The following is a 16,506-nucleotide window of genomic DNA, read 5'->3' as shown; positions in this document are numbered from 1 at the left end:
ATTTACCGTCAGTAAAGGATTTTAAGCTAAACAGAGACACCTGAATGGGATAAAACCTCATTTACATTTAAGATTATTCGCTTGAAAAATAGCGCAATAAGATTTTTTTTGATCCAGTCTGGAAGAAAACGTTTCCTGGAAGACTAAACCCGGGGATGTGAGTATGACTTACCAGTATTTCCTGTTTGCGTCATTTCCTCTGTAGTTATGTTTCCACAATTTTCTAAAACACAGCTGATTGTCAAAATAAGAGTTTAAGGTTATTTAAAAACACAGTTTTAATATTTATATTCAGTGTTTTTAGGTATGCTGATTTCACTCACAATATTGTGATTTATTCCGCCCCCTAAAACGTTACTGCGCAACATCGATTTAACTTTCACTTAGTTTGAGTTCATATATATATATGTGGGGCCTGGGAGCTTGAGGGTCCTGAGCAGTATGTTAGCTGTTCCTAGGACTGCGCTCTTCTGGACAGAGATCTCCGATGTTGTTCCCGGGATCTGCTGGAGCGAATGGAGTTCCCATTCGCCTGCGGGATCCCCAGGTACTTGTAACTGTCCTCTATGTCTGCAATGTTGCCTCCTGGTAGTTCAATCCCCTCAGTTCTGACTACCTTCCCTCTCTTTGTTACCATCCGACTACACTTCTCCAGTCCGAACGACATTCCAATGTCATTGCTGTATAGCCTGGTAGTGTGGATCAGTGAATAGATGTCTCGTTCACTCTTGGCATACAGCTTGATGTCATCCATGTACAGGAGGTGGCTGACAACTGCTCCATTCCGTAGTCGGTATCCGTAGCCAGTCTTGTTAATGATCTCACTGAGGGGGTTCAGGCCTATGCAGAACAGCAGTGGGGACAGAGCATCTCCTTGGTAGATCCCGCACTTGATGGTGACTTGTGCTATGGGCTTGGAGTTGGCCTCTAGTGTTGTACGCCACATCCCCATTGAGTTCCTGATGAAGGCTCTTAGGGTCCTGTTGATCTTATATAGTTCTAGGCATTCCAGTATCCAGCTGTGGGGCATTGAGTCATGGGCCTTCTTGTAATCAATCCAGGCAGTGCACAGGTTGGTCAGTCTGGTCCTGCAGTCTCGGCTGACTGCTTGGTCTGCCAGTAGCTGGTGTTTTGCGCCTCGGGTATTTTTGCCCATCCCTTTCTGTGTCCCGCTCATGTATTGACCCATGTGCCTGTTCATCTTAGCCGATATGATGCCTGACAGGAGCTTCCATGTAGTACTGAGGCAGGTTATTGGTCGGTAGTTGGAGGGGACCGGTCCCTTCTTGGGGTCCTTGGGGATCAGGACCGCCCGGCCTTCAGTTAGCCATTCCGGGTGTCTCTCGTTAACTAGCAGCTGATTCATTTATGCTGCCAGGCGCTCGTGGAGTGCAGTCAGCTTCTTCAGCCAGTAGGCGTGAACCATGTCGGGCCCTGGTGCTGTCCAACTCTTCATACTGGAGACCCTTTCTTGGATGTCTGCCACTGTGATGGTTACTGGACCCTGTTTGGGGAGGTCATTATGGTCTGCCCTCAGATCCACTAGCCACTGAGCATTGCCGTTATGGGTTGCGTCCTTCTCCCATATGCTCTTCCAGTATTGCTCCGTCTCCAGCCTTGGTGGTGCTGTTCTCATATTGTTCCCTTGCCACTGAGAGTACACCTTTGCTGGTTCTGTGGAGAACAGCTGGTTTATTCTCCTGCCTTCTATCTCTCTGGTGTACCTCCTCAAGCGGCTGGCCAAGGCTGTGAGTCATTGCTTGGCAGTTTCCAAGGAATCAGGTATGGACAGCTTCCTGTACTTCTTAGGCACCTTCCTCATCGCGCCTTTCTGCAACTCCGATAGTTGGCTAACCTCCCTCCGTGCTACATTGATCTCAGCCTTGGAGGGTACTGCTCCTTGTGGCTGTTCAACTTGTAGCCAAGCATCTCACTGATCCCTGCTGCCGTATTGTAGTTACCTTCATGAGATATATATATATATATATATATATATATATATATATATATATATATATATATATATATATATAATCTCATGAAGGTAGCTTCATTTTCATTTTATTTCAGATTTCATCCTATACTGCTGTATATATTTGTATATGTTTATAGTATGCACAGTATAAATGATTCTTGCACAATAACAACTGAAGAAAACTGTATTAATAAAATAATAAACTGAAAGATCAAATTGGGTATATGAAAGTGAGATAATAACAATAATGCTTCACTCAGAATGTACATTTCATTTGTTGATGTTTTTAAAGTTTTGTTTCTCTAATTGCATTTAATTTGAAATACTTTCACTGCACTATGAGATTTTTAAAATAAAATATGAAATCATGTATTTTCCCAATAAAATCACAAAGCTTCTAAAAACACAGCAGCAGTTATATACTGTCGTTTACAGATTAAAGTGACAGACAGTATGTTAGAACAAACAGCAGGCTTTACACTTTCATTTAGGCAAAATGGTGTTACCAGGATTTTTTGTTTTGCAATGGAGTTGAAGTGAAGTGTAAAAATAAATAAAGTGTAGAAAATTGGTTCAGAAAAATTGCCGGGCTCATTTAAAACCATTTGCCTTAATTATGGATATTTTACATGAAAAATTATGTTGCACAAATATTTTATACTGATTATCTGTTTTAAGTGATAAAACAAGTATTTACCCAGATAGCAAGGAAACATTGAAACAATGTTGAGTCAATATCAGGCTGTGTCATTGAACCAACGTTGAAGTGTGACGTTGACCTAACGTCACTCTTGCACCCTTTTTTAATGTTGAAACGTCAGGTTTTGATGTTGAATCAATGTTGAAACCTGACGTTGATTCAACGTTATATTTTCTAATACTGCTGACATTGAAACAATGTCAGATTCTGATATTGAAACACTGTTGAGCTATGGTGTTGATTTTCCGCCTCTTTCGCACAGTTGCTTTTTATTAAAACAGTTAAATCATGACTGGAAATCTACCTTTCTTTATAGGTATTTTAACCAATACTAAACTACTGCATGTTTCCATCAATACTTCAACCACCTAAACACATAATTGTACTTATTCCTTAAATTGGACACCCTTTATAAAAAAAAACCCAAATGTCTCACAATGTATCATGTCAATATTAATATCCTAAAATAAGAAAGCATTGCATGTGATGTAACAGAGAAAAAAAATAAACAAAAAAAGGTCAATAGGCATGTTTCGTTTGCTAAATACTTTATTAAAAGACAGTTTCCGATTTACGTTTATATGATTCACAGAAGTTTGTAATTTTTTGCATGATGTGCGTCCTGCACCACCCAAACGATCTGGGGCGTATCGGAGCCATTTCTGCACTGCTTGTGCAAAGACTAACTCGGACATAGAGTTTGCCCCTAACTGCTGCGTCAGGCTCCAATCAAGGCAAAGCGTCTCACCTATAGACACATTTTAAGAGATGGAATTAGCGTGTCTCATGTCTTAAATGTGTATGCAAGTGCTTGTGTGTTTAATCAACAGGCCGTTGTTATGTATTTAAATCACATCTGACAGCTATTACACTTTATAGTTACAAAGTGTACATAACCTTTATATACTTACCATTGCCTTATTTGCCTCTTGTGATTGAAGAGCTGGCTCTGCATTGTTTAGCTCCTCAATGTTGTGCAAGGGCAAATCCAGAGCCAGTACCCCAGCATCTACCGATTCATTGCAGCCGGTATTGCGGATGGCTCTGACCTCCTCACGGAGTTCGTTAACAGCTCTCGTCAGGTCTGACAGAAAAAGATGCTTTTTTTTTTTAAGTATTTAAGAATACAGACAACTTGTCAAACGTTTCCTTGTGTCACACACAGACATGTACAAAGACACTAGACAGTATTTTATTACCTGGTATTTTCACTCGAGGGGCCTGGGGAAACCATTTTTTTTGTGGGCTGCTCATCCTCTGAGTCACTATATGTGTACAGGGGATTTGGTCTAAAGAAAAAAAGTTGAAAACGGTCATAAGTAATTACAAATGTGCTTTTGGAATATTTTTTCCTAAAGTTACAGTTTGATTTATAACAACACACACAGGAAACAGATGTGCAAGAAGGTACAGTATACAAGGAATTTTTGAAGTGCACAAGTGTACACGGCTTTGCATTTATAAAAAGTTTACAAGCTTCCACTTTTTGGACTATATTATGTGGTGATATTGCAGTATGCAAGCACCACAGATATGTATAAAAGACAAGATCATAAATTCTTAGCAATCAAAGATATGTTTGTGAAATAAAAAAAGTTTTACTTGTGCTTTCTTTTATGACTGGTCTGAGTTTCAGCTTCGGACTGAAGGTCAGACATATCACAGTGTTCACTTAGATATTTCTGAAGACTGCGTTCTGCTTCGTGAAATGTGTCTGGAAGTACAAACACAATGTATGGCCAGACATAAATTAGGACACGAAAAACTTGTTATTGTTACATTTATACAACACCAATCCAGATGATACCCACCATGGCTTATTAGAAGTCGGACTGGTGCATAGGTGAGCCATGTTGCACCAGGATGAACTCTCCTCTTTACTGCGTCGTGGATCCTGAATGTGTCTCACGGAGGATATGGAGGCCATGACAATTTCTCCCCATTTATCCATGATCTAGGGACTATTTCTGTACCACCAGTGCTAAACTGCACAATGCACCAGTCTTTCATTTTTATCTTTTTTTTAATTTGGAGTCCTTTTTTGCCCTGTCTAGGATAAACAGGAAACAGATAATTACAATATATTTCATAGTCACTACAAAACTTGATCTATTGATTGAACTAAATAATAAATAATAGCTTAAAATGTATATAGGCAACAATTACAAGCAAACCCGTATATGTAAGCATTTAAACACTGAAGATAATAAAATTAACAGTATTTTGTCTAAGTCTGCCATTGTAGGAATTCATGGCACCGAGACAAAAACTTGGCGCACAGTGTGGCGTCAAAATAGGCGCACACCTTTGACGCTGCGTTTTCTCCGTCTTCCTCGTCCACACGTAAATGCTAAACGCAGTTTACGTGTGGACAAAAGGTGCAAACGCAAGGTAGGTGAGCGTGCAGCGTAAAGGTTGAATTGAGTGCGAATCGAAGCGGGTGCTCTCCAATCATTAAAAGTAACAAAGTCATTGAACACATTTATACAGTTACCTTTACGTTTATCAATCATATATCACAGATTTACAATTTTTTGTAGTACTATGCTAAAAAGCAACTACAGAGCGAAAGTCTGGGTCAAGCGCCGAGGCGACGGCAAGAACAAAGGAACCCTCGAAGCGTTAAAGCTAGCTTTGTATAACGGAAAAGTATGAAATGAAAATGTTTTCTTTGTTGATAGACTTTGTTTGCAGTGCAATTTATTTGTTGCCAGATTGTAAGATGAAAGTAGACACAATTTCGGGCTCCCACATTTTATCCGAAACTTTACATTAACAAGTTTTTTGTTTTTTTTTACTGTTATTCAAATGCAACCGTGGAAATAACGAATAGAACAAAAGTCATTCATTCTTACCTTATACTAATCGTGGTGCAGGCCAGTGCAGTGCATGAACTGATGCCTTCTCCGGTCAATTCCGCTGAGAGTAAATCTAATGTCCCGCTCTACTGTACAAGACAATGGTTACCTGGAGGGATGTACCACTGAGAGGGGTGCTGCGGAATAGTCCAAGTGGTAGCAGCTTTAATTTCCCGCTCAACCATAAATCGATGGTTTTTCAACGTGATTGTTGTCACCTTGTCAACTATAAATAGATCAACAATCAACGATGACAGAACAACAGTGAATCAATGTTATTTCAATGTCAGTGTCAGGTTTCATCAGTATTTCAATGTTGTTTCAACACTGGTTTTGTGTTGACATTTCAATCCTGACGATTCTGATGGTTCAGATGGAAAATCAGCATCTGTTCAATGTCTCCTTGCTATCTGGGTAGACTCTTTACTGAAGTAAAAGTCGTAAATAATGGCACGAGTAAAGTAAAAGTCATTATGTAAACTCATAAAAATGACTAATTTTTGTATTTATCACGTTTTTTGGTTTTTTTTTAACTGCTTGGATACTGCTGATACTTTCTTTGATAATTAAACAAAAAAAACTTTTATTTTGAAATTTCCTAAACAATAAACAAAGATTTTAAATAAAAGGTACGAAGTACAAAGTGCAATATTTCCATCCAAAGTAGTAGAAGTACAGAGGAGAACAGAAATAAAACAAAGATAGATCTGTTTAAATAAATTAAAAGTAAATTAAAACTTCATAAGTAAACTTAGTATATTAAGTAAGTACTTTCATCCAGTGGGGTTGAATAACACTCAAAGTAATCTACTGGCACAAGTATTAAAATGAGACAAGTTTCAGAATAATGTTTTTGATTAGCTAATAACTGTGTGTAGATTAACGTGTCCATCACGTTCAGTTAGCAGAAAATGAAAGTAAACTACAAGTACCTTAGAACCGAGTACAGTACTTAAGTAATGACTACTTTTACTTTTATGATACTCTCCGTTTCACAGTCGCGATCAGGTGAAAGAATGAAACACAAACTCGTTGTGTTTCCTCTGGATGAAACGAACGTAACCGCAATAACAGGAAGTTTGATTGTAGCTTCTTCTCCAGATGCTGTGAATGAGTCACAGAGTCAGATGTCATCACGTTTCGTGTCGTATGTTTGGGTGTGTGTTACCTGACATGAAACTGCTGACAGAAACTAACCGTCCTCGAGATTTATGCTTGATTTTTTATTTTTCTACTTTATGTTTTATTTTTAAATCCTTCAGCGGTATTTTTGCACGTTTTTAACTCAGAAAAGACGCGAGAAAGAGAGAGAGAGACAGAGAGGCAGCGAGAGCAGGTATGGCACAACAGGCCGCCGCATGACTGACATTAATGAGGTCGGAGGTGTACGCGGGGTTGGAACGAGCAGAGGACGAGGAAGTGAAGTTTGACTTTTGAATTACGCAGAAATGAGCGAGTTTTGTTTTTCCAAGCTGAAGAGAAAAACGTCTGTTGATAGATTTTCTAGTTTTTGTGCGCAGATGCGCCCAAATCCGGAGACGCCGGTGGCACTTTTACGCGCAGGACTTCTGTTGAGTTTATTTAGTTTGCGCGCCTGTTTGGGTAAGATGCCTGACTGTCTGCAGATCACACGGTGACATAATGACAGTAAATAGCGTGTCTCCTTTTTGTGTGCAGATGACAGTTGTGTTCTGGGGATCGTGGGACGGCCAATGTCTCTGCCTTGCGTTCTCCCTGAGTTAGTCAACTCCGAGAATGTCACCATTGAGTGGATGAGAGACAGTGAGTTGGTACTCAGGTCGGTATGGAAGCCCGATGGAAGTGTGGAGACATGGAGCAATAACAGAGTCGCAGTCCCAGCTGACGCTCCTCTGACTGGAAACGTGTCTTTAAACCTGCCAGCGGTTCGTCCCGTTGAAGACCAAATGTCTTACAGCCTTTTCATGGTGTTAGGGAAGAATCAGAGCGCCAGGCTGTGCACCACATGCCTCAGGACAGCAGGTAAGTCCCGCGGGATTCAGGGGGAAGCAGAAGAAGGATATTTAGAAGTCCAGTCTCTGGTGGTTGGTGGCAGCCATGGCTGTAAATTTTGTCGGAATGAAGACACATTAAAAGCCGTAAATTTTAAGCACGAGACACTTATTTTTTGTATTTTAGGGATTTTTTAATTAACAAAATTGAACGTTTTCTAGATGTGTTTGTGACCAAAGTCTCTGTATTCATGCACAGACACAACATTCAGGTTCCAGTTCAATATACGTTGCAATATAATGCAGTGAGTGTTTTCTTTTAACTTTGCACCAACACAGTTACAGACATTATTTATTCTTCTTCCCTCTTTGCCTGAGTCCAGATGGGAGTCAGAGTTTAAAGAGTTCTGAATATAATATAAGGTCACGTTTGTTGCTTGTTTGCACCTGTTTACATCACTGGTAGATGATCTTATCATATAAACACCTGAATTGTAACAGTTCAGATGTGTTTCAGCAAAACTCCTGCACATTTATAACATGCCACACGTGTCTGTAATGATTTGTAGGTACATGTAGTTAGAAGACTATAAAAAACAATAAACTGCTGCATGAAAACATTCACAATCATATTGTGGGAGTGTTGGAGGCATTGTTTCCATGATGAGTAATGTCTTAATGCTTTCTCTAATCCCTCAGCTTCTTTCATGTAATTACTGGAGGAAAAGAGATTCTAAATATTACTAAATATAGAATCAACACATGTTTGCAGCCAGTTTTAGCACCCCAAAGCTGGAGAAGGAAGAGGCAGTGCAGGGCGATGAGAAGGTCTTCCTGTGTCACTCCACTGGAGGTTATCCCACACCTGCAGTGTACTGGCTCATCAACGACAGCGAGGAGCCCCCCGCAGGGTCGGTGAGGACTCAGATGACATCACTCCCAGACAGTCTCTACAACATCACCAGCCACTTGACCCTCAACATTTCCCACGACTCCATTGTGTCGTGCATCATTGATAACCAATCTATGAACCAAACCGTGATGTCAACCTGTAAGTGCAGTCATTAGTGTTCAGACACAGCAGCACGATTCTCCTTATCTGTGAAACTCATAGTTAAGCAAATTCTGCTATCAGCTGGTTCCCTGTACTGGGTAATGTCACGTGTCTGACTGGTTTGATATTAATTAACATTAGCAAACCAGTCCAGTTTTTATCATCTTTGAATTTTTGAAAGCTCTAGTTTAACATGTAAAGACAGACAGTTTTGTGTTTTGTTTTTTAAATCTTATCACTTTTGGATCAATCAGTTAATCAATCAGTCAAAAATTTTAAAAGTCACCTTGACGATGTACATCTTTTAAATACAGTTTATGGATTTGGACTCTTTGGATTTTAAATCTTCTTCTTTAGTGTTTTTTTATTGCAGGTTTTTTTGGAGTCAGGTGTTATTTATTTATTTACACTTTATTTATTGGCCTTGGCTCTATGGCACACTGAAAACATTTTTACTATTGTTTTTTCCTGATGATTGCTCAGATGGAGTGGAGGCCAGGCCTGTGACGAATCGAGCATCGTCGGCCATGTGGATGTTCAGCACAGGTCTGTGTGTGGTGGTTGGGATCATGGTGATAGCTGTAGTGGTGTATCAGATCCACCTGGACAAAATAAACAAGAGGAAGAAGGAAGAGCACAAACAACAATGGAGAGGTAAGCAGATCAATGTGTTTGTTTATCAGTGAATTTAATAGAAAATAGTGCAAATAGTTAAATCAAATATTTGCAGCCTTTGCCGTTAGACTGGAACCTGTGGAGTTTTTTTTTTTTGGTGGACTTTATGGAGAAATTATGGAAATTATGTTTTTGCTACTGGGAAAAATGCCCTGATAAGAGGCTCTTAGCTTCTATTTTTATATGAGTCTGGATGAATGTTTGAGCATGCTGTCATGCTGCAAAGCAAATCTGTGCCTCCTTTAATAAAGCTGTATGACGTGTGCCTGAGATCACAGCATTAGGAACGTCTTCTGTAAGACGTCACACAGAGCTGGATGTAGAAAATCACACCTGACATCAAGTGTTTAGAGCAGTTTATTTATTTATACATAAACTCAATGTGCTTAATGATAAACACATAAAAACCTGTGAAGGTTTAAAATACCTTAAGGCAGTGAAAACTTCAAAATAAAACTTTACAGAAAAACTACAGTGTTGAGCGCGGCACAGTGATGCGGTGATTAGCACCTCATAGCAAGGTCGTGGGTTAAAATCCCACCTGGGGCCTTTCTTTGTGGAGTTCATGTGTGGGTTCTCTCAGAGTACTCTGGCTTCCCCCCACAGTCCAAAGACATGCAGTTAATGGGATCAGGTTAACTGGTGATTCTAAACTGACCGTGACGTCTGTGTGTTCCCTGCCTTTCACCCTATGTCAGCTGGGATTGGCTCCAGCCCTCCGTGACCCTGAATTGGATAACAGAAAGAAAATGGATGAGTGATGAGCTGCTGAATGGCAGCCTGTGTGAACACAAAAGCTTTTGAGTTTTGATCTAAGGGCATCTTGCTGTACTGGGGCCCAAACCATTGAGTTTTATGAACTATTAAAAGGAATTTTAAAGGGAAGTTTATACTGTGGTGGGAGCCAATGAAGTGTCTGTACTGTACTGGAGTAAAATGCAATTTGAAAGAGCTCATTGTTAAGCTGATGATTTGGAGACCCTGGAGCAGTCTGAAGTCTGAGCTTTTCCCTCAGCAATCACTTGTACGCAAGCTGACCTCACTGTATAAAACCTGTTTAATATGAGCATCCACCACTTTTAAAAGTATTTATATGGCACATAACAAGAGAAAGTATAACAGAGCTGTCAGGTTGTTTGTTGTGCTTTTGTAACTTGTTTATTTGTCACCATCAGGATACAAAAGACGGTATCAATTCAGGTTGGAAGACGAGTTGATGAACCAGGAACAAAGGGAGACGGATGTTTGAGCCTGACGGTCACTTAAAAAACTGAAGCCACAGAGCACTGATGTGTAAATATGTTTGTTGTAATTACCATTTAAATATAGTTTTTAAAATACTGTACAAGAACAATTCTTGGTGGTTGTTTTGTTTAGTTTTTTTTTTTTTGAACCTATTTGAAGATTTAATAAAGACTTCCAAAATGACACCAAGCCCTCTTTTACTTCATAGATCTATAAGGCGTACGAGAGGTGAATTCATATTTCTTTCACAGTAGAAGAAAGCTGCATTGGATTTCAGGTTTGTTTTTTATTCTTGAGCACTGATTCAGAAACAAAGAAAGCTCTGAAAACAAACAAGCAGCCAGTCTTCCCATTCATCTGTAACCAGAAATGATAAATGAGTCACTGCTCATCAAAAAGCTTTTAACTAGATCTGCACTGGATACAAAAGTCACAGCTTTTAATGCAAAGTTTCTTCATTCAAGTTATCTTAAAACAGCCAATCAGCGACTGTCCAGGTGATTCTCATGTTTCCCTCTGCTGGACAGCGAGACAGCGAGCTGCTGCAGGCCTGCTTCTCTCTTCAATCCACTTTAACAAGAATCACATGGATGAGACTTTACAGGATCCTTTTGGCTCGATTTGAAGAGCTGGACCCGAGGTTCAGAGTTCAGCTCGAGCCTTCCTGCACTGACGTCACCGCGTAGAGGTCGTCCCGACGCTGAGATGTGATCGGGATCTGCTGCCGGATGTCGGCCAAATACTGCAGGTCTGAAAACACGCGACACATTTAGAGAGAAGACACAATCACAGCAACGGCAGAGTAAACACGAGCACTGTGCAGTAACTGCTGCTGTGCCAGACTGAAATGCTTTCTCTGTTTTACATTGTCAGGTCTTCATTTTTTAGTATTATTCTGTAGAGGAAATCATTAAAGCAGTGAACTAAAACTTCTTCTCAGAGCAGAAATTCATTTTTCCACTTTCCTCACCAGCTGATCAAAGATTACATAACTGTAAATGACTTTCACATTCCACAGAGACAAGCAGACTTCTGCTTTTCCTCACCGATGTCGGCATAAATAACAGCTTCCTCTGGTCCAGCCTTGGAAATGACTTCCCCCCTGTAACAACAGAATTATTCACAAATCAGCACAAGAAACGCTCCTTTAAACTTCCTCACAGTTGATATTTTCTTATTTCATTTTTACAAAAAAGTATTGAATAATTTATTCTATGTTATAAGAGCTAGTTGTTGTTTTTTATTTTACATTCATATAGATTCCCTGCAGGAAACACATTAAAACTTTAAATGCTAACGCACAGTTAAGCTTTAAGTTTCATCTGTTTTGTACGGTCATGACGTAAGCCGTCGATTCTTCACAGGCAGGCAGGGACGTGTCGCTGGACACTTTTCAGCTGACGACACTTTCAGAGTTGATGAGTAACTCTTCAGACCTCTTGGTGACACTCACTCGACGTCAGCAGCTGATGCCCGTAGAACAGGTTAAGATAACAAACTGCTCCCAGCACACAACCGCTTAAAGAAACACGTCTGTTCCTCAGACAGACAAACAAAACCCACACATGACAGCAGAGGAGCTGCAGGAAGGTTCAGGTAACACGACGGGGTGGAGTCATCAGAAAGAAACTAAACACCTGGAAAAGCCAAAATTCCCAGATGAACTTTAAAGCTCTTTGGTCGCGCCTGCCAACGTGAAATATTCCCTCAAGCCGTTTGTGTAGCAGCCAAGATCCAAATCAAAAAACCACCGTGGGCTATTTAACCTGCCTCCTGTTACCCGAGTTACACTTTACATGGTGTGCATGGCATCCGAACAATAAACGGCTCAGCGTAGGAAGGCTTCACTGGATTTAAACCTTGTGACAAAGTTTTTAAAGCTCATGAAATACAAAGTTACAATGAATTTGCGTCTGAAAAAAGCTGCTTTTCAAGTTTGTCTACTGTTCCTACTGGAGTTCCTCAGCTTACCCAGAGACGGCAGTGAGATAAACTCTGACAACAGCTTGCTGATTCTACATCTGTACTCCACCCCAACTGCTCTACATTGTTAAAACCCTGAATTCTTCTACTTTTACGGCCTCAAGTTGTCCCTCTGAAAACTTTAACCGCCTTATCACGCCCTGCATTTTTGATCTTATTTTCTTACCACGGGTTCACGACGGTGCTGTGACCCCAGGCCACGTAGGAGGCAGCTTCATCTCTGGCAGGTGATGCTGTGGCCACATACACCTGATTATCAAGCGCCCTGCATAAAGAGACATTAAAATGATTCGTTGCAGATTTAAACAGCAGCAGATCTCAGTTTGTAGTCACTGAGCTCTCGTCATGCTGCGTTTATTATTCAGCTTGTGTTCATTCAGGCGTTCTTGTGCCTTATAAGTAACATGTCTGGTTAACGAAAGCTCAACCCTCAGATCAGATATGTGGCTGAAAGATGACTCTAACATGTCTGCAGTAAATTATTCTTTTGGGAGTGGGTGACTATGACCCTCAGTCTGACCTCCCCCTCTGCAGGAGCTCCCAGTGGGCGGGGCCTGTGGTCATGTTGAAGGCTCCGGGGTAAACCAGCAGCTGACAGCCTGAGGACAAAAGCGCAGTCCAATCAGCTCTGGTACATCACAGGAAAACAAAATCTAAACACTCCTTTCAGACGCTTACCCTTCCTGCTGTAGAGCTGGGCGAGCTCCGCGAACCTCATGTCATAGCAGATCCCAACACCCACTTTGCAGAACGCTGCAGGAGGAACACATCAGATCAATGTATGCTCATCCAGACTGCGAGGCAGAAAGCCAGAGTCTGCGGCTGTCGCTCACGTGTGTCAAACAGCGATAAACTGCTCCCCGGGCTCAGCGTCTCAGATTCCTGGAAGCGGATTTTTCCGGGAACGTCGATGTCAAACAAGTGAATCTTAGAGGAGGAAAGAAAAAAGATGAAGAGGATTCATCTCTGCAACTGACCACACACTGTATATGACCCACACATACCTTCCTGTGTTTAAGAATCATCTCTCCATCAGGGCCAAACACTGTACAGGTGTTGTACAACTTCCCACCATCCTCCTCGGGAATGGATCCTGTGGATGATGACGAGTCGTAAGAGCTTAAAAACTCCAGAGGTTTCAAATGAAAAGGCTCTTGGACGAGAGAGACGGATGGCATCACAAACATAAAGAAGGTTCAGTTAAGACCCCAATGACCTGGACAACTGGAAACCTACATCGACATAATGAAAAGTAGTTTGAACTGAACTTGGATTTAAAGTTATCCCAATCTTCTTAAACGATGACCACGCTTGGGTGGCAAGTGGCCCTGTTACGATCATTACCATCTCCATGTGTTTATCCTCTGACAGAGACACATGAAAGAGACACGACAACCAAAGAAATAAATCTTTGGGAGAATTCTGTAAAACCTCGTCACCTGCTGTACTTTGCACCCAGCATGACGACGGAGAAAACTTTCAACTCAATGCTTAAAAAAAAACAGGACTTCAACAGGTCAGATCGCCTTTTCTATTTTTATACTGTCCGTGGTGAAGCCCATCAGTCCATCCTCTGCCTGAGACCAGCGCCTCCCCTCTCCTTTCTTCTGATTGGCCACCTCTTGGAAACAGAAGGTTTGAACAGCAGAGATCAGTCTTTGTGACATCGTACTCATCCAAGAGTTAAAAAAAAAGTCTTAAACCTGAGATTTTATCTCATAGGATTACTTGCACATACACCGACCTCGTGAAACGAAACCTTGAGCTTGTTAGTGCGATGGATCTGTTAAAAAGGTTTCTGATGGAACACTTAGAGGATAAAACACGGTAGAGTGCAAGCAGCAGAGCAGCTGTTTTCCAGGAGTTAAACATGCAAAGTTCTCACTATTTTTCCTACAGTTTACCCAGAAACAGATTACATTTTCCACATCGTCTTGACAACCCACAGCAGGAAACACAGTGGAGTTATATATCAACTCTACTACTGGTGAGCTTTTAACTCTGAGGATCTAACACCACAGCGTGATACACACAACTCTTACTGTAGCTGAACTACATGAAGCATCATCAGCTCCTTTACAGTAACATTAGAAGGGAACTTTAATGTACTCTATGTAATAGTTTTAAATCCACGGGTGCTTTCACACCTCCCACCAGATACACCTCGTTCTCCTTTGCTGCCTCCGACAGCACCTGGGTGGATTCTCCTGGGATGTTCTCGGCATATCTGGAGAAGAAGCTGGTCCCATATGGAGAATTGAAGCATTCCTGTGTTAACGACAGGGAGATCATAAGCTCATAGGGTAAATCTGAGCAGTCCAAAAAGGCAGGTCATCTGAGGGTCCTGTGCTGGGAACTTTTTAGAAATATTTCATTCCTGCACTAACGGATGTCCAGAAAAGGGAACAAACAGTTCATAAAAACACAAAGACGACACCGCGTTAATGGTAAAGCGCCGTCCTCTCAGAGGACACGTCTTTTAAATAAAATCTACAGCTGTATTTGTCCCCGGACACTGGCTTGTTTAGTTGGTTGTATTTTAAAATAAGCACTTCAGACTGCTGACAAGCAGCCGTGAGGCGCCCTTCCTCCTCCTCCTCCTCCTCCTCACCGGTAGCAGCACCACTTTGCTGCCCTGTCCTGCAGCCTCCCTCACCAGCCTCCGGGCTCTGCTCAGGTTGTCTGCTTTGACGCTGCTCACCTGCAGCTGAACCACCGCCAGACGGAACTCTGAGGAAACAAACACGGAACTTCAGCGAGTGACGGAGAGCCGCAGGCTTCAAAACCGCGCTCAGCGATTTAACATTAAACTGCGAAACACGGAGACCTCTGTACTTACTGGACATGACTTTGGCTAAAGTAGACATGTACACACAGGACTATCTGCTCACTACACCGCGCCACAGTCCGGTCATGTGATTCCGGGTGGCGGATTGGTTTTCAAAATAAGAGACCTTCTTGATTTAACATAAAAAAATAAATAAAGAGTACTAAAAAATATTGACTGTTTTTGAAATCGAAAGTGTTATTTTTAGGTGAGTTGACAATATAAATTTAAGCTTATGAAAAACTGAGGTCGTTAAACGTGAAGATTTAAGGCGGTGTAACGTCACAGGGGGTGGGTCGATTCAGCACAAGATCGTCATTATTATTCACTTTTCTGGTTAATAAACAATAAAAATGATGTAAGGATCTCAGTGGCTCTGCTCAGTAATAACGTTCCTAAATATAACATGTATTTCCAAGTAAAAAAAATAAAAAAATAAGATGAACTAGCATTAATGAACCTCAGCGATTAAAAAAAATAGGGGGATTACTCAGGGTACACAAATAGTGTCAAACCTTCCACTGCAGAGAGAATAGCTAAGCTATATATAGGAAAGGAAAAACAAAAATATTCAAAAGGAGGACTGTGACCCTGTTTGAAGTATATAAAGGATTAAGATTTTTAAATGTTTTTTCTCTGGACATAAAACAAATAAGTTGCTTTTTGCTTGCTTCTTGTTTTTTGCGTATTTGACTAATATGATAAACTAAGAAAAATATATTTTGCAGAATAATACTAAAGTAAATGAAGAAAAAATTAGTGTGGGCCATGATTAAAACCACAATTAATTTTGTTCAGGTTTTGAATAATTTTTAGTCAAAGATTTAAACAGCAAAAAAAATTAGGATGAGAAATTTTCCTCCAGGTTGTTAGAACAGGGGCGTGTCCAGAGGGGTGGCATGGGGTCATACCACCCACCCCTGCTGTCTTACTGACTTACCAACGTCTTACAAAGTCAGCACAGGCAGGACTCACGGAGAAAGGTAATTTAGTATACATGCTTACAAACTTTTAATGTTTCATTGTACTTGTACTTTAAGTAATTTCACATTACATTACCTTCTACTTCTATTGGACAATATTTTCAATGCAAATAACGTACTTTCTACTTGATACTGTTCATCTTAAGGCTGTAGTTTAATATTTTATTTTGCAATACTTTTGTTAAAGCCTTGAATTAAGGCTGAGAGTTTCACTTCAATCACATCTTGTTTACAAT

The 16,506-nt window shown here is 40.7% G+C and overlaps 2 protein-coding genes and 1 long non-coding RNA gene across 6 annotated transcripts; 1 reads left to right on the top strand and 2 right to left on the bottom strand.

The window, feature by feature from the left end:
- The first annotated feature begins 2 nt into the window (after nucleotides 1-2).
- Nucleotides 3-10,933, top strand: LOC113037390 (ICOS ligand-like). 3 transcript variants are annotated; one of them, XM_026194403.1, is made up of 5 exons: nucleotides 3-157; nucleotides 7,211-7,534; nucleotides 8,276-8,554; nucleotides 9,041-9,211; nucleotides 10,408-10,933. In XM_026194403.1, the coding sequence occupies exons 2-5, from the start codon at nucleotides 7,246-7,248 to the stop codon at nucleotides 10,479-10,481; spliced, it is 813 nt and encodes a 270-aa protein (XP_026050188.1). In that variant the 5' UTR covers nucleotides 3-157; nucleotides 7,211-7,245; the 3' UTR covers nucleotides 10,482-10,933. The 3 variants fall into 3 exon arrangements, with proteins under 3 accessions (XP_026050188.1, XP_026050187.1, XP_026050185.1); XM_026194402.1 differs by lacking the exon at nucleotides 3-157 and adding an exon at nucleotides 6,671-6,869; XM_026194400.1 differs by lacking the exon at nucleotides 3-157 and adding an exon at nucleotides 6,671-7,135.
- LOC113037393 (uncharacterized) lies at nucleotides 3,672-5,866 on the bottom strand. Of its 2 annotated transcripts, XR_003274624.1 has the most exons (5): nucleotides 5,531-5,866; nucleotides 4,487-4,725; nucleotides 4,278-4,389; nucleotides 3,875-3,964; nucleotides 3,672-3,759 (listed from the first exon to the last, which is right to left on the bottom strand). It is a non-coding gene; the product is annotated as an uncharacterized LOC113037393 (long non-coding RNA). The 2 variants fall into 2 exon arrangements; XR_003274623.1 differs by lacking the exon at nucleotides 5,531-5,866 and having other exon boundaries at nucleotides 4,487-5,002.
- nit2 (nitrilase family, member 2) lies at nucleotides 10,610-15,400 on the bottom strand. The gene is made up of 10 exons (XM_026194406.1): nucleotides 15,300-15,400; nucleotides 15,072-15,190; nucleotides 14,608-14,728; nucleotides 13,465-13,553; nucleotides 13,294-13,387; nucleotides 13,139-13,213; nucleotides 12,981-13,059; nucleotides 12,627-12,725; nucleotides 11,524-11,579; nucleotides 10,610-11,227 (listed from the first exon to the last, which is right to left on the bottom strand). The coding sequence occupies exons 1-10, from the start codon at nucleotides 15,325-15,327 to the stop codon at nucleotides 11,127-11,129; spliced, it is 861 nt and encodes a 286-aa protein (XP_026050191.1). The 5' UTR covers nucleotides 15,328-15,400; the 3' UTR covers nucleotides 10,610-11,126.
- Nucleotides 15,401-16,506: the final 1,106 nt, after the last annotated feature.

The sequence above is a fragment of the Astatotilapia calliptera genome, chromosome 15, assembly GCF_900246225.1.
Source record: "Astatotilapia calliptera chromosome 15, fAstCal1.2, whole genome shotgun sequence".
Classification (NCBI taxonomy): Eukaryota; Metazoa; Chordata; class Actinopteri; order Cichliformes; family Cichlidae; genus Astatotilapia; species Astatotilapia calliptera.
Note: the sequence above shows the minus strand (reverse complement) of the source record. Positions and strands in the feature narration are given on the sequence as shown.

Excerpts from the sequence above, each read along its gene's own strand:
- LOC113037390 (XM_026194400.1), top strand. The coding sequence starts at position 6,982 with ATGAGCGAGTTTTGTTTTTCCAAGCTGAAGAGAAAAACGTCTGTTGAT. Across the intron at positions 7,535-8,275 it reads CACATGCCTCAGGACAGCAG|CCAGTTTTAGCACCCCAAAG; the intron begins GTAAGTCCCGCG and ends ACATGTTTGCAG. Across the intron at positions 9,212-10,407 it reads GCACAAACAACAATGGAGAG|GATACAAAAGACGGTATCAA; the intron begins GTAAGCAGATCA and ends TGTCACCATCAG.
- nit2 (XM_026194406.1), bottom strand. The coding sequence starts at position 15,327 with ATGTCTACTTTAGCCAAAGTCATGTCCA. Across the intron at positions 13,060-13,138 it reads CCAGCTCTACAGCAGGAAGG|GCTGTCAGCTGCTGGTTTAC; the intron begins GTAAGCGTCTGA and ends TTTTGTCCTCAG. Across the intron at positions 12,726-12,980 it reads GAGCTCCTGCAGAGGGGGAG|GGCGCTTGATAATCAGGTGT; the intron begins GTCAGACTGAGG and ends CTCTTTATGCAG.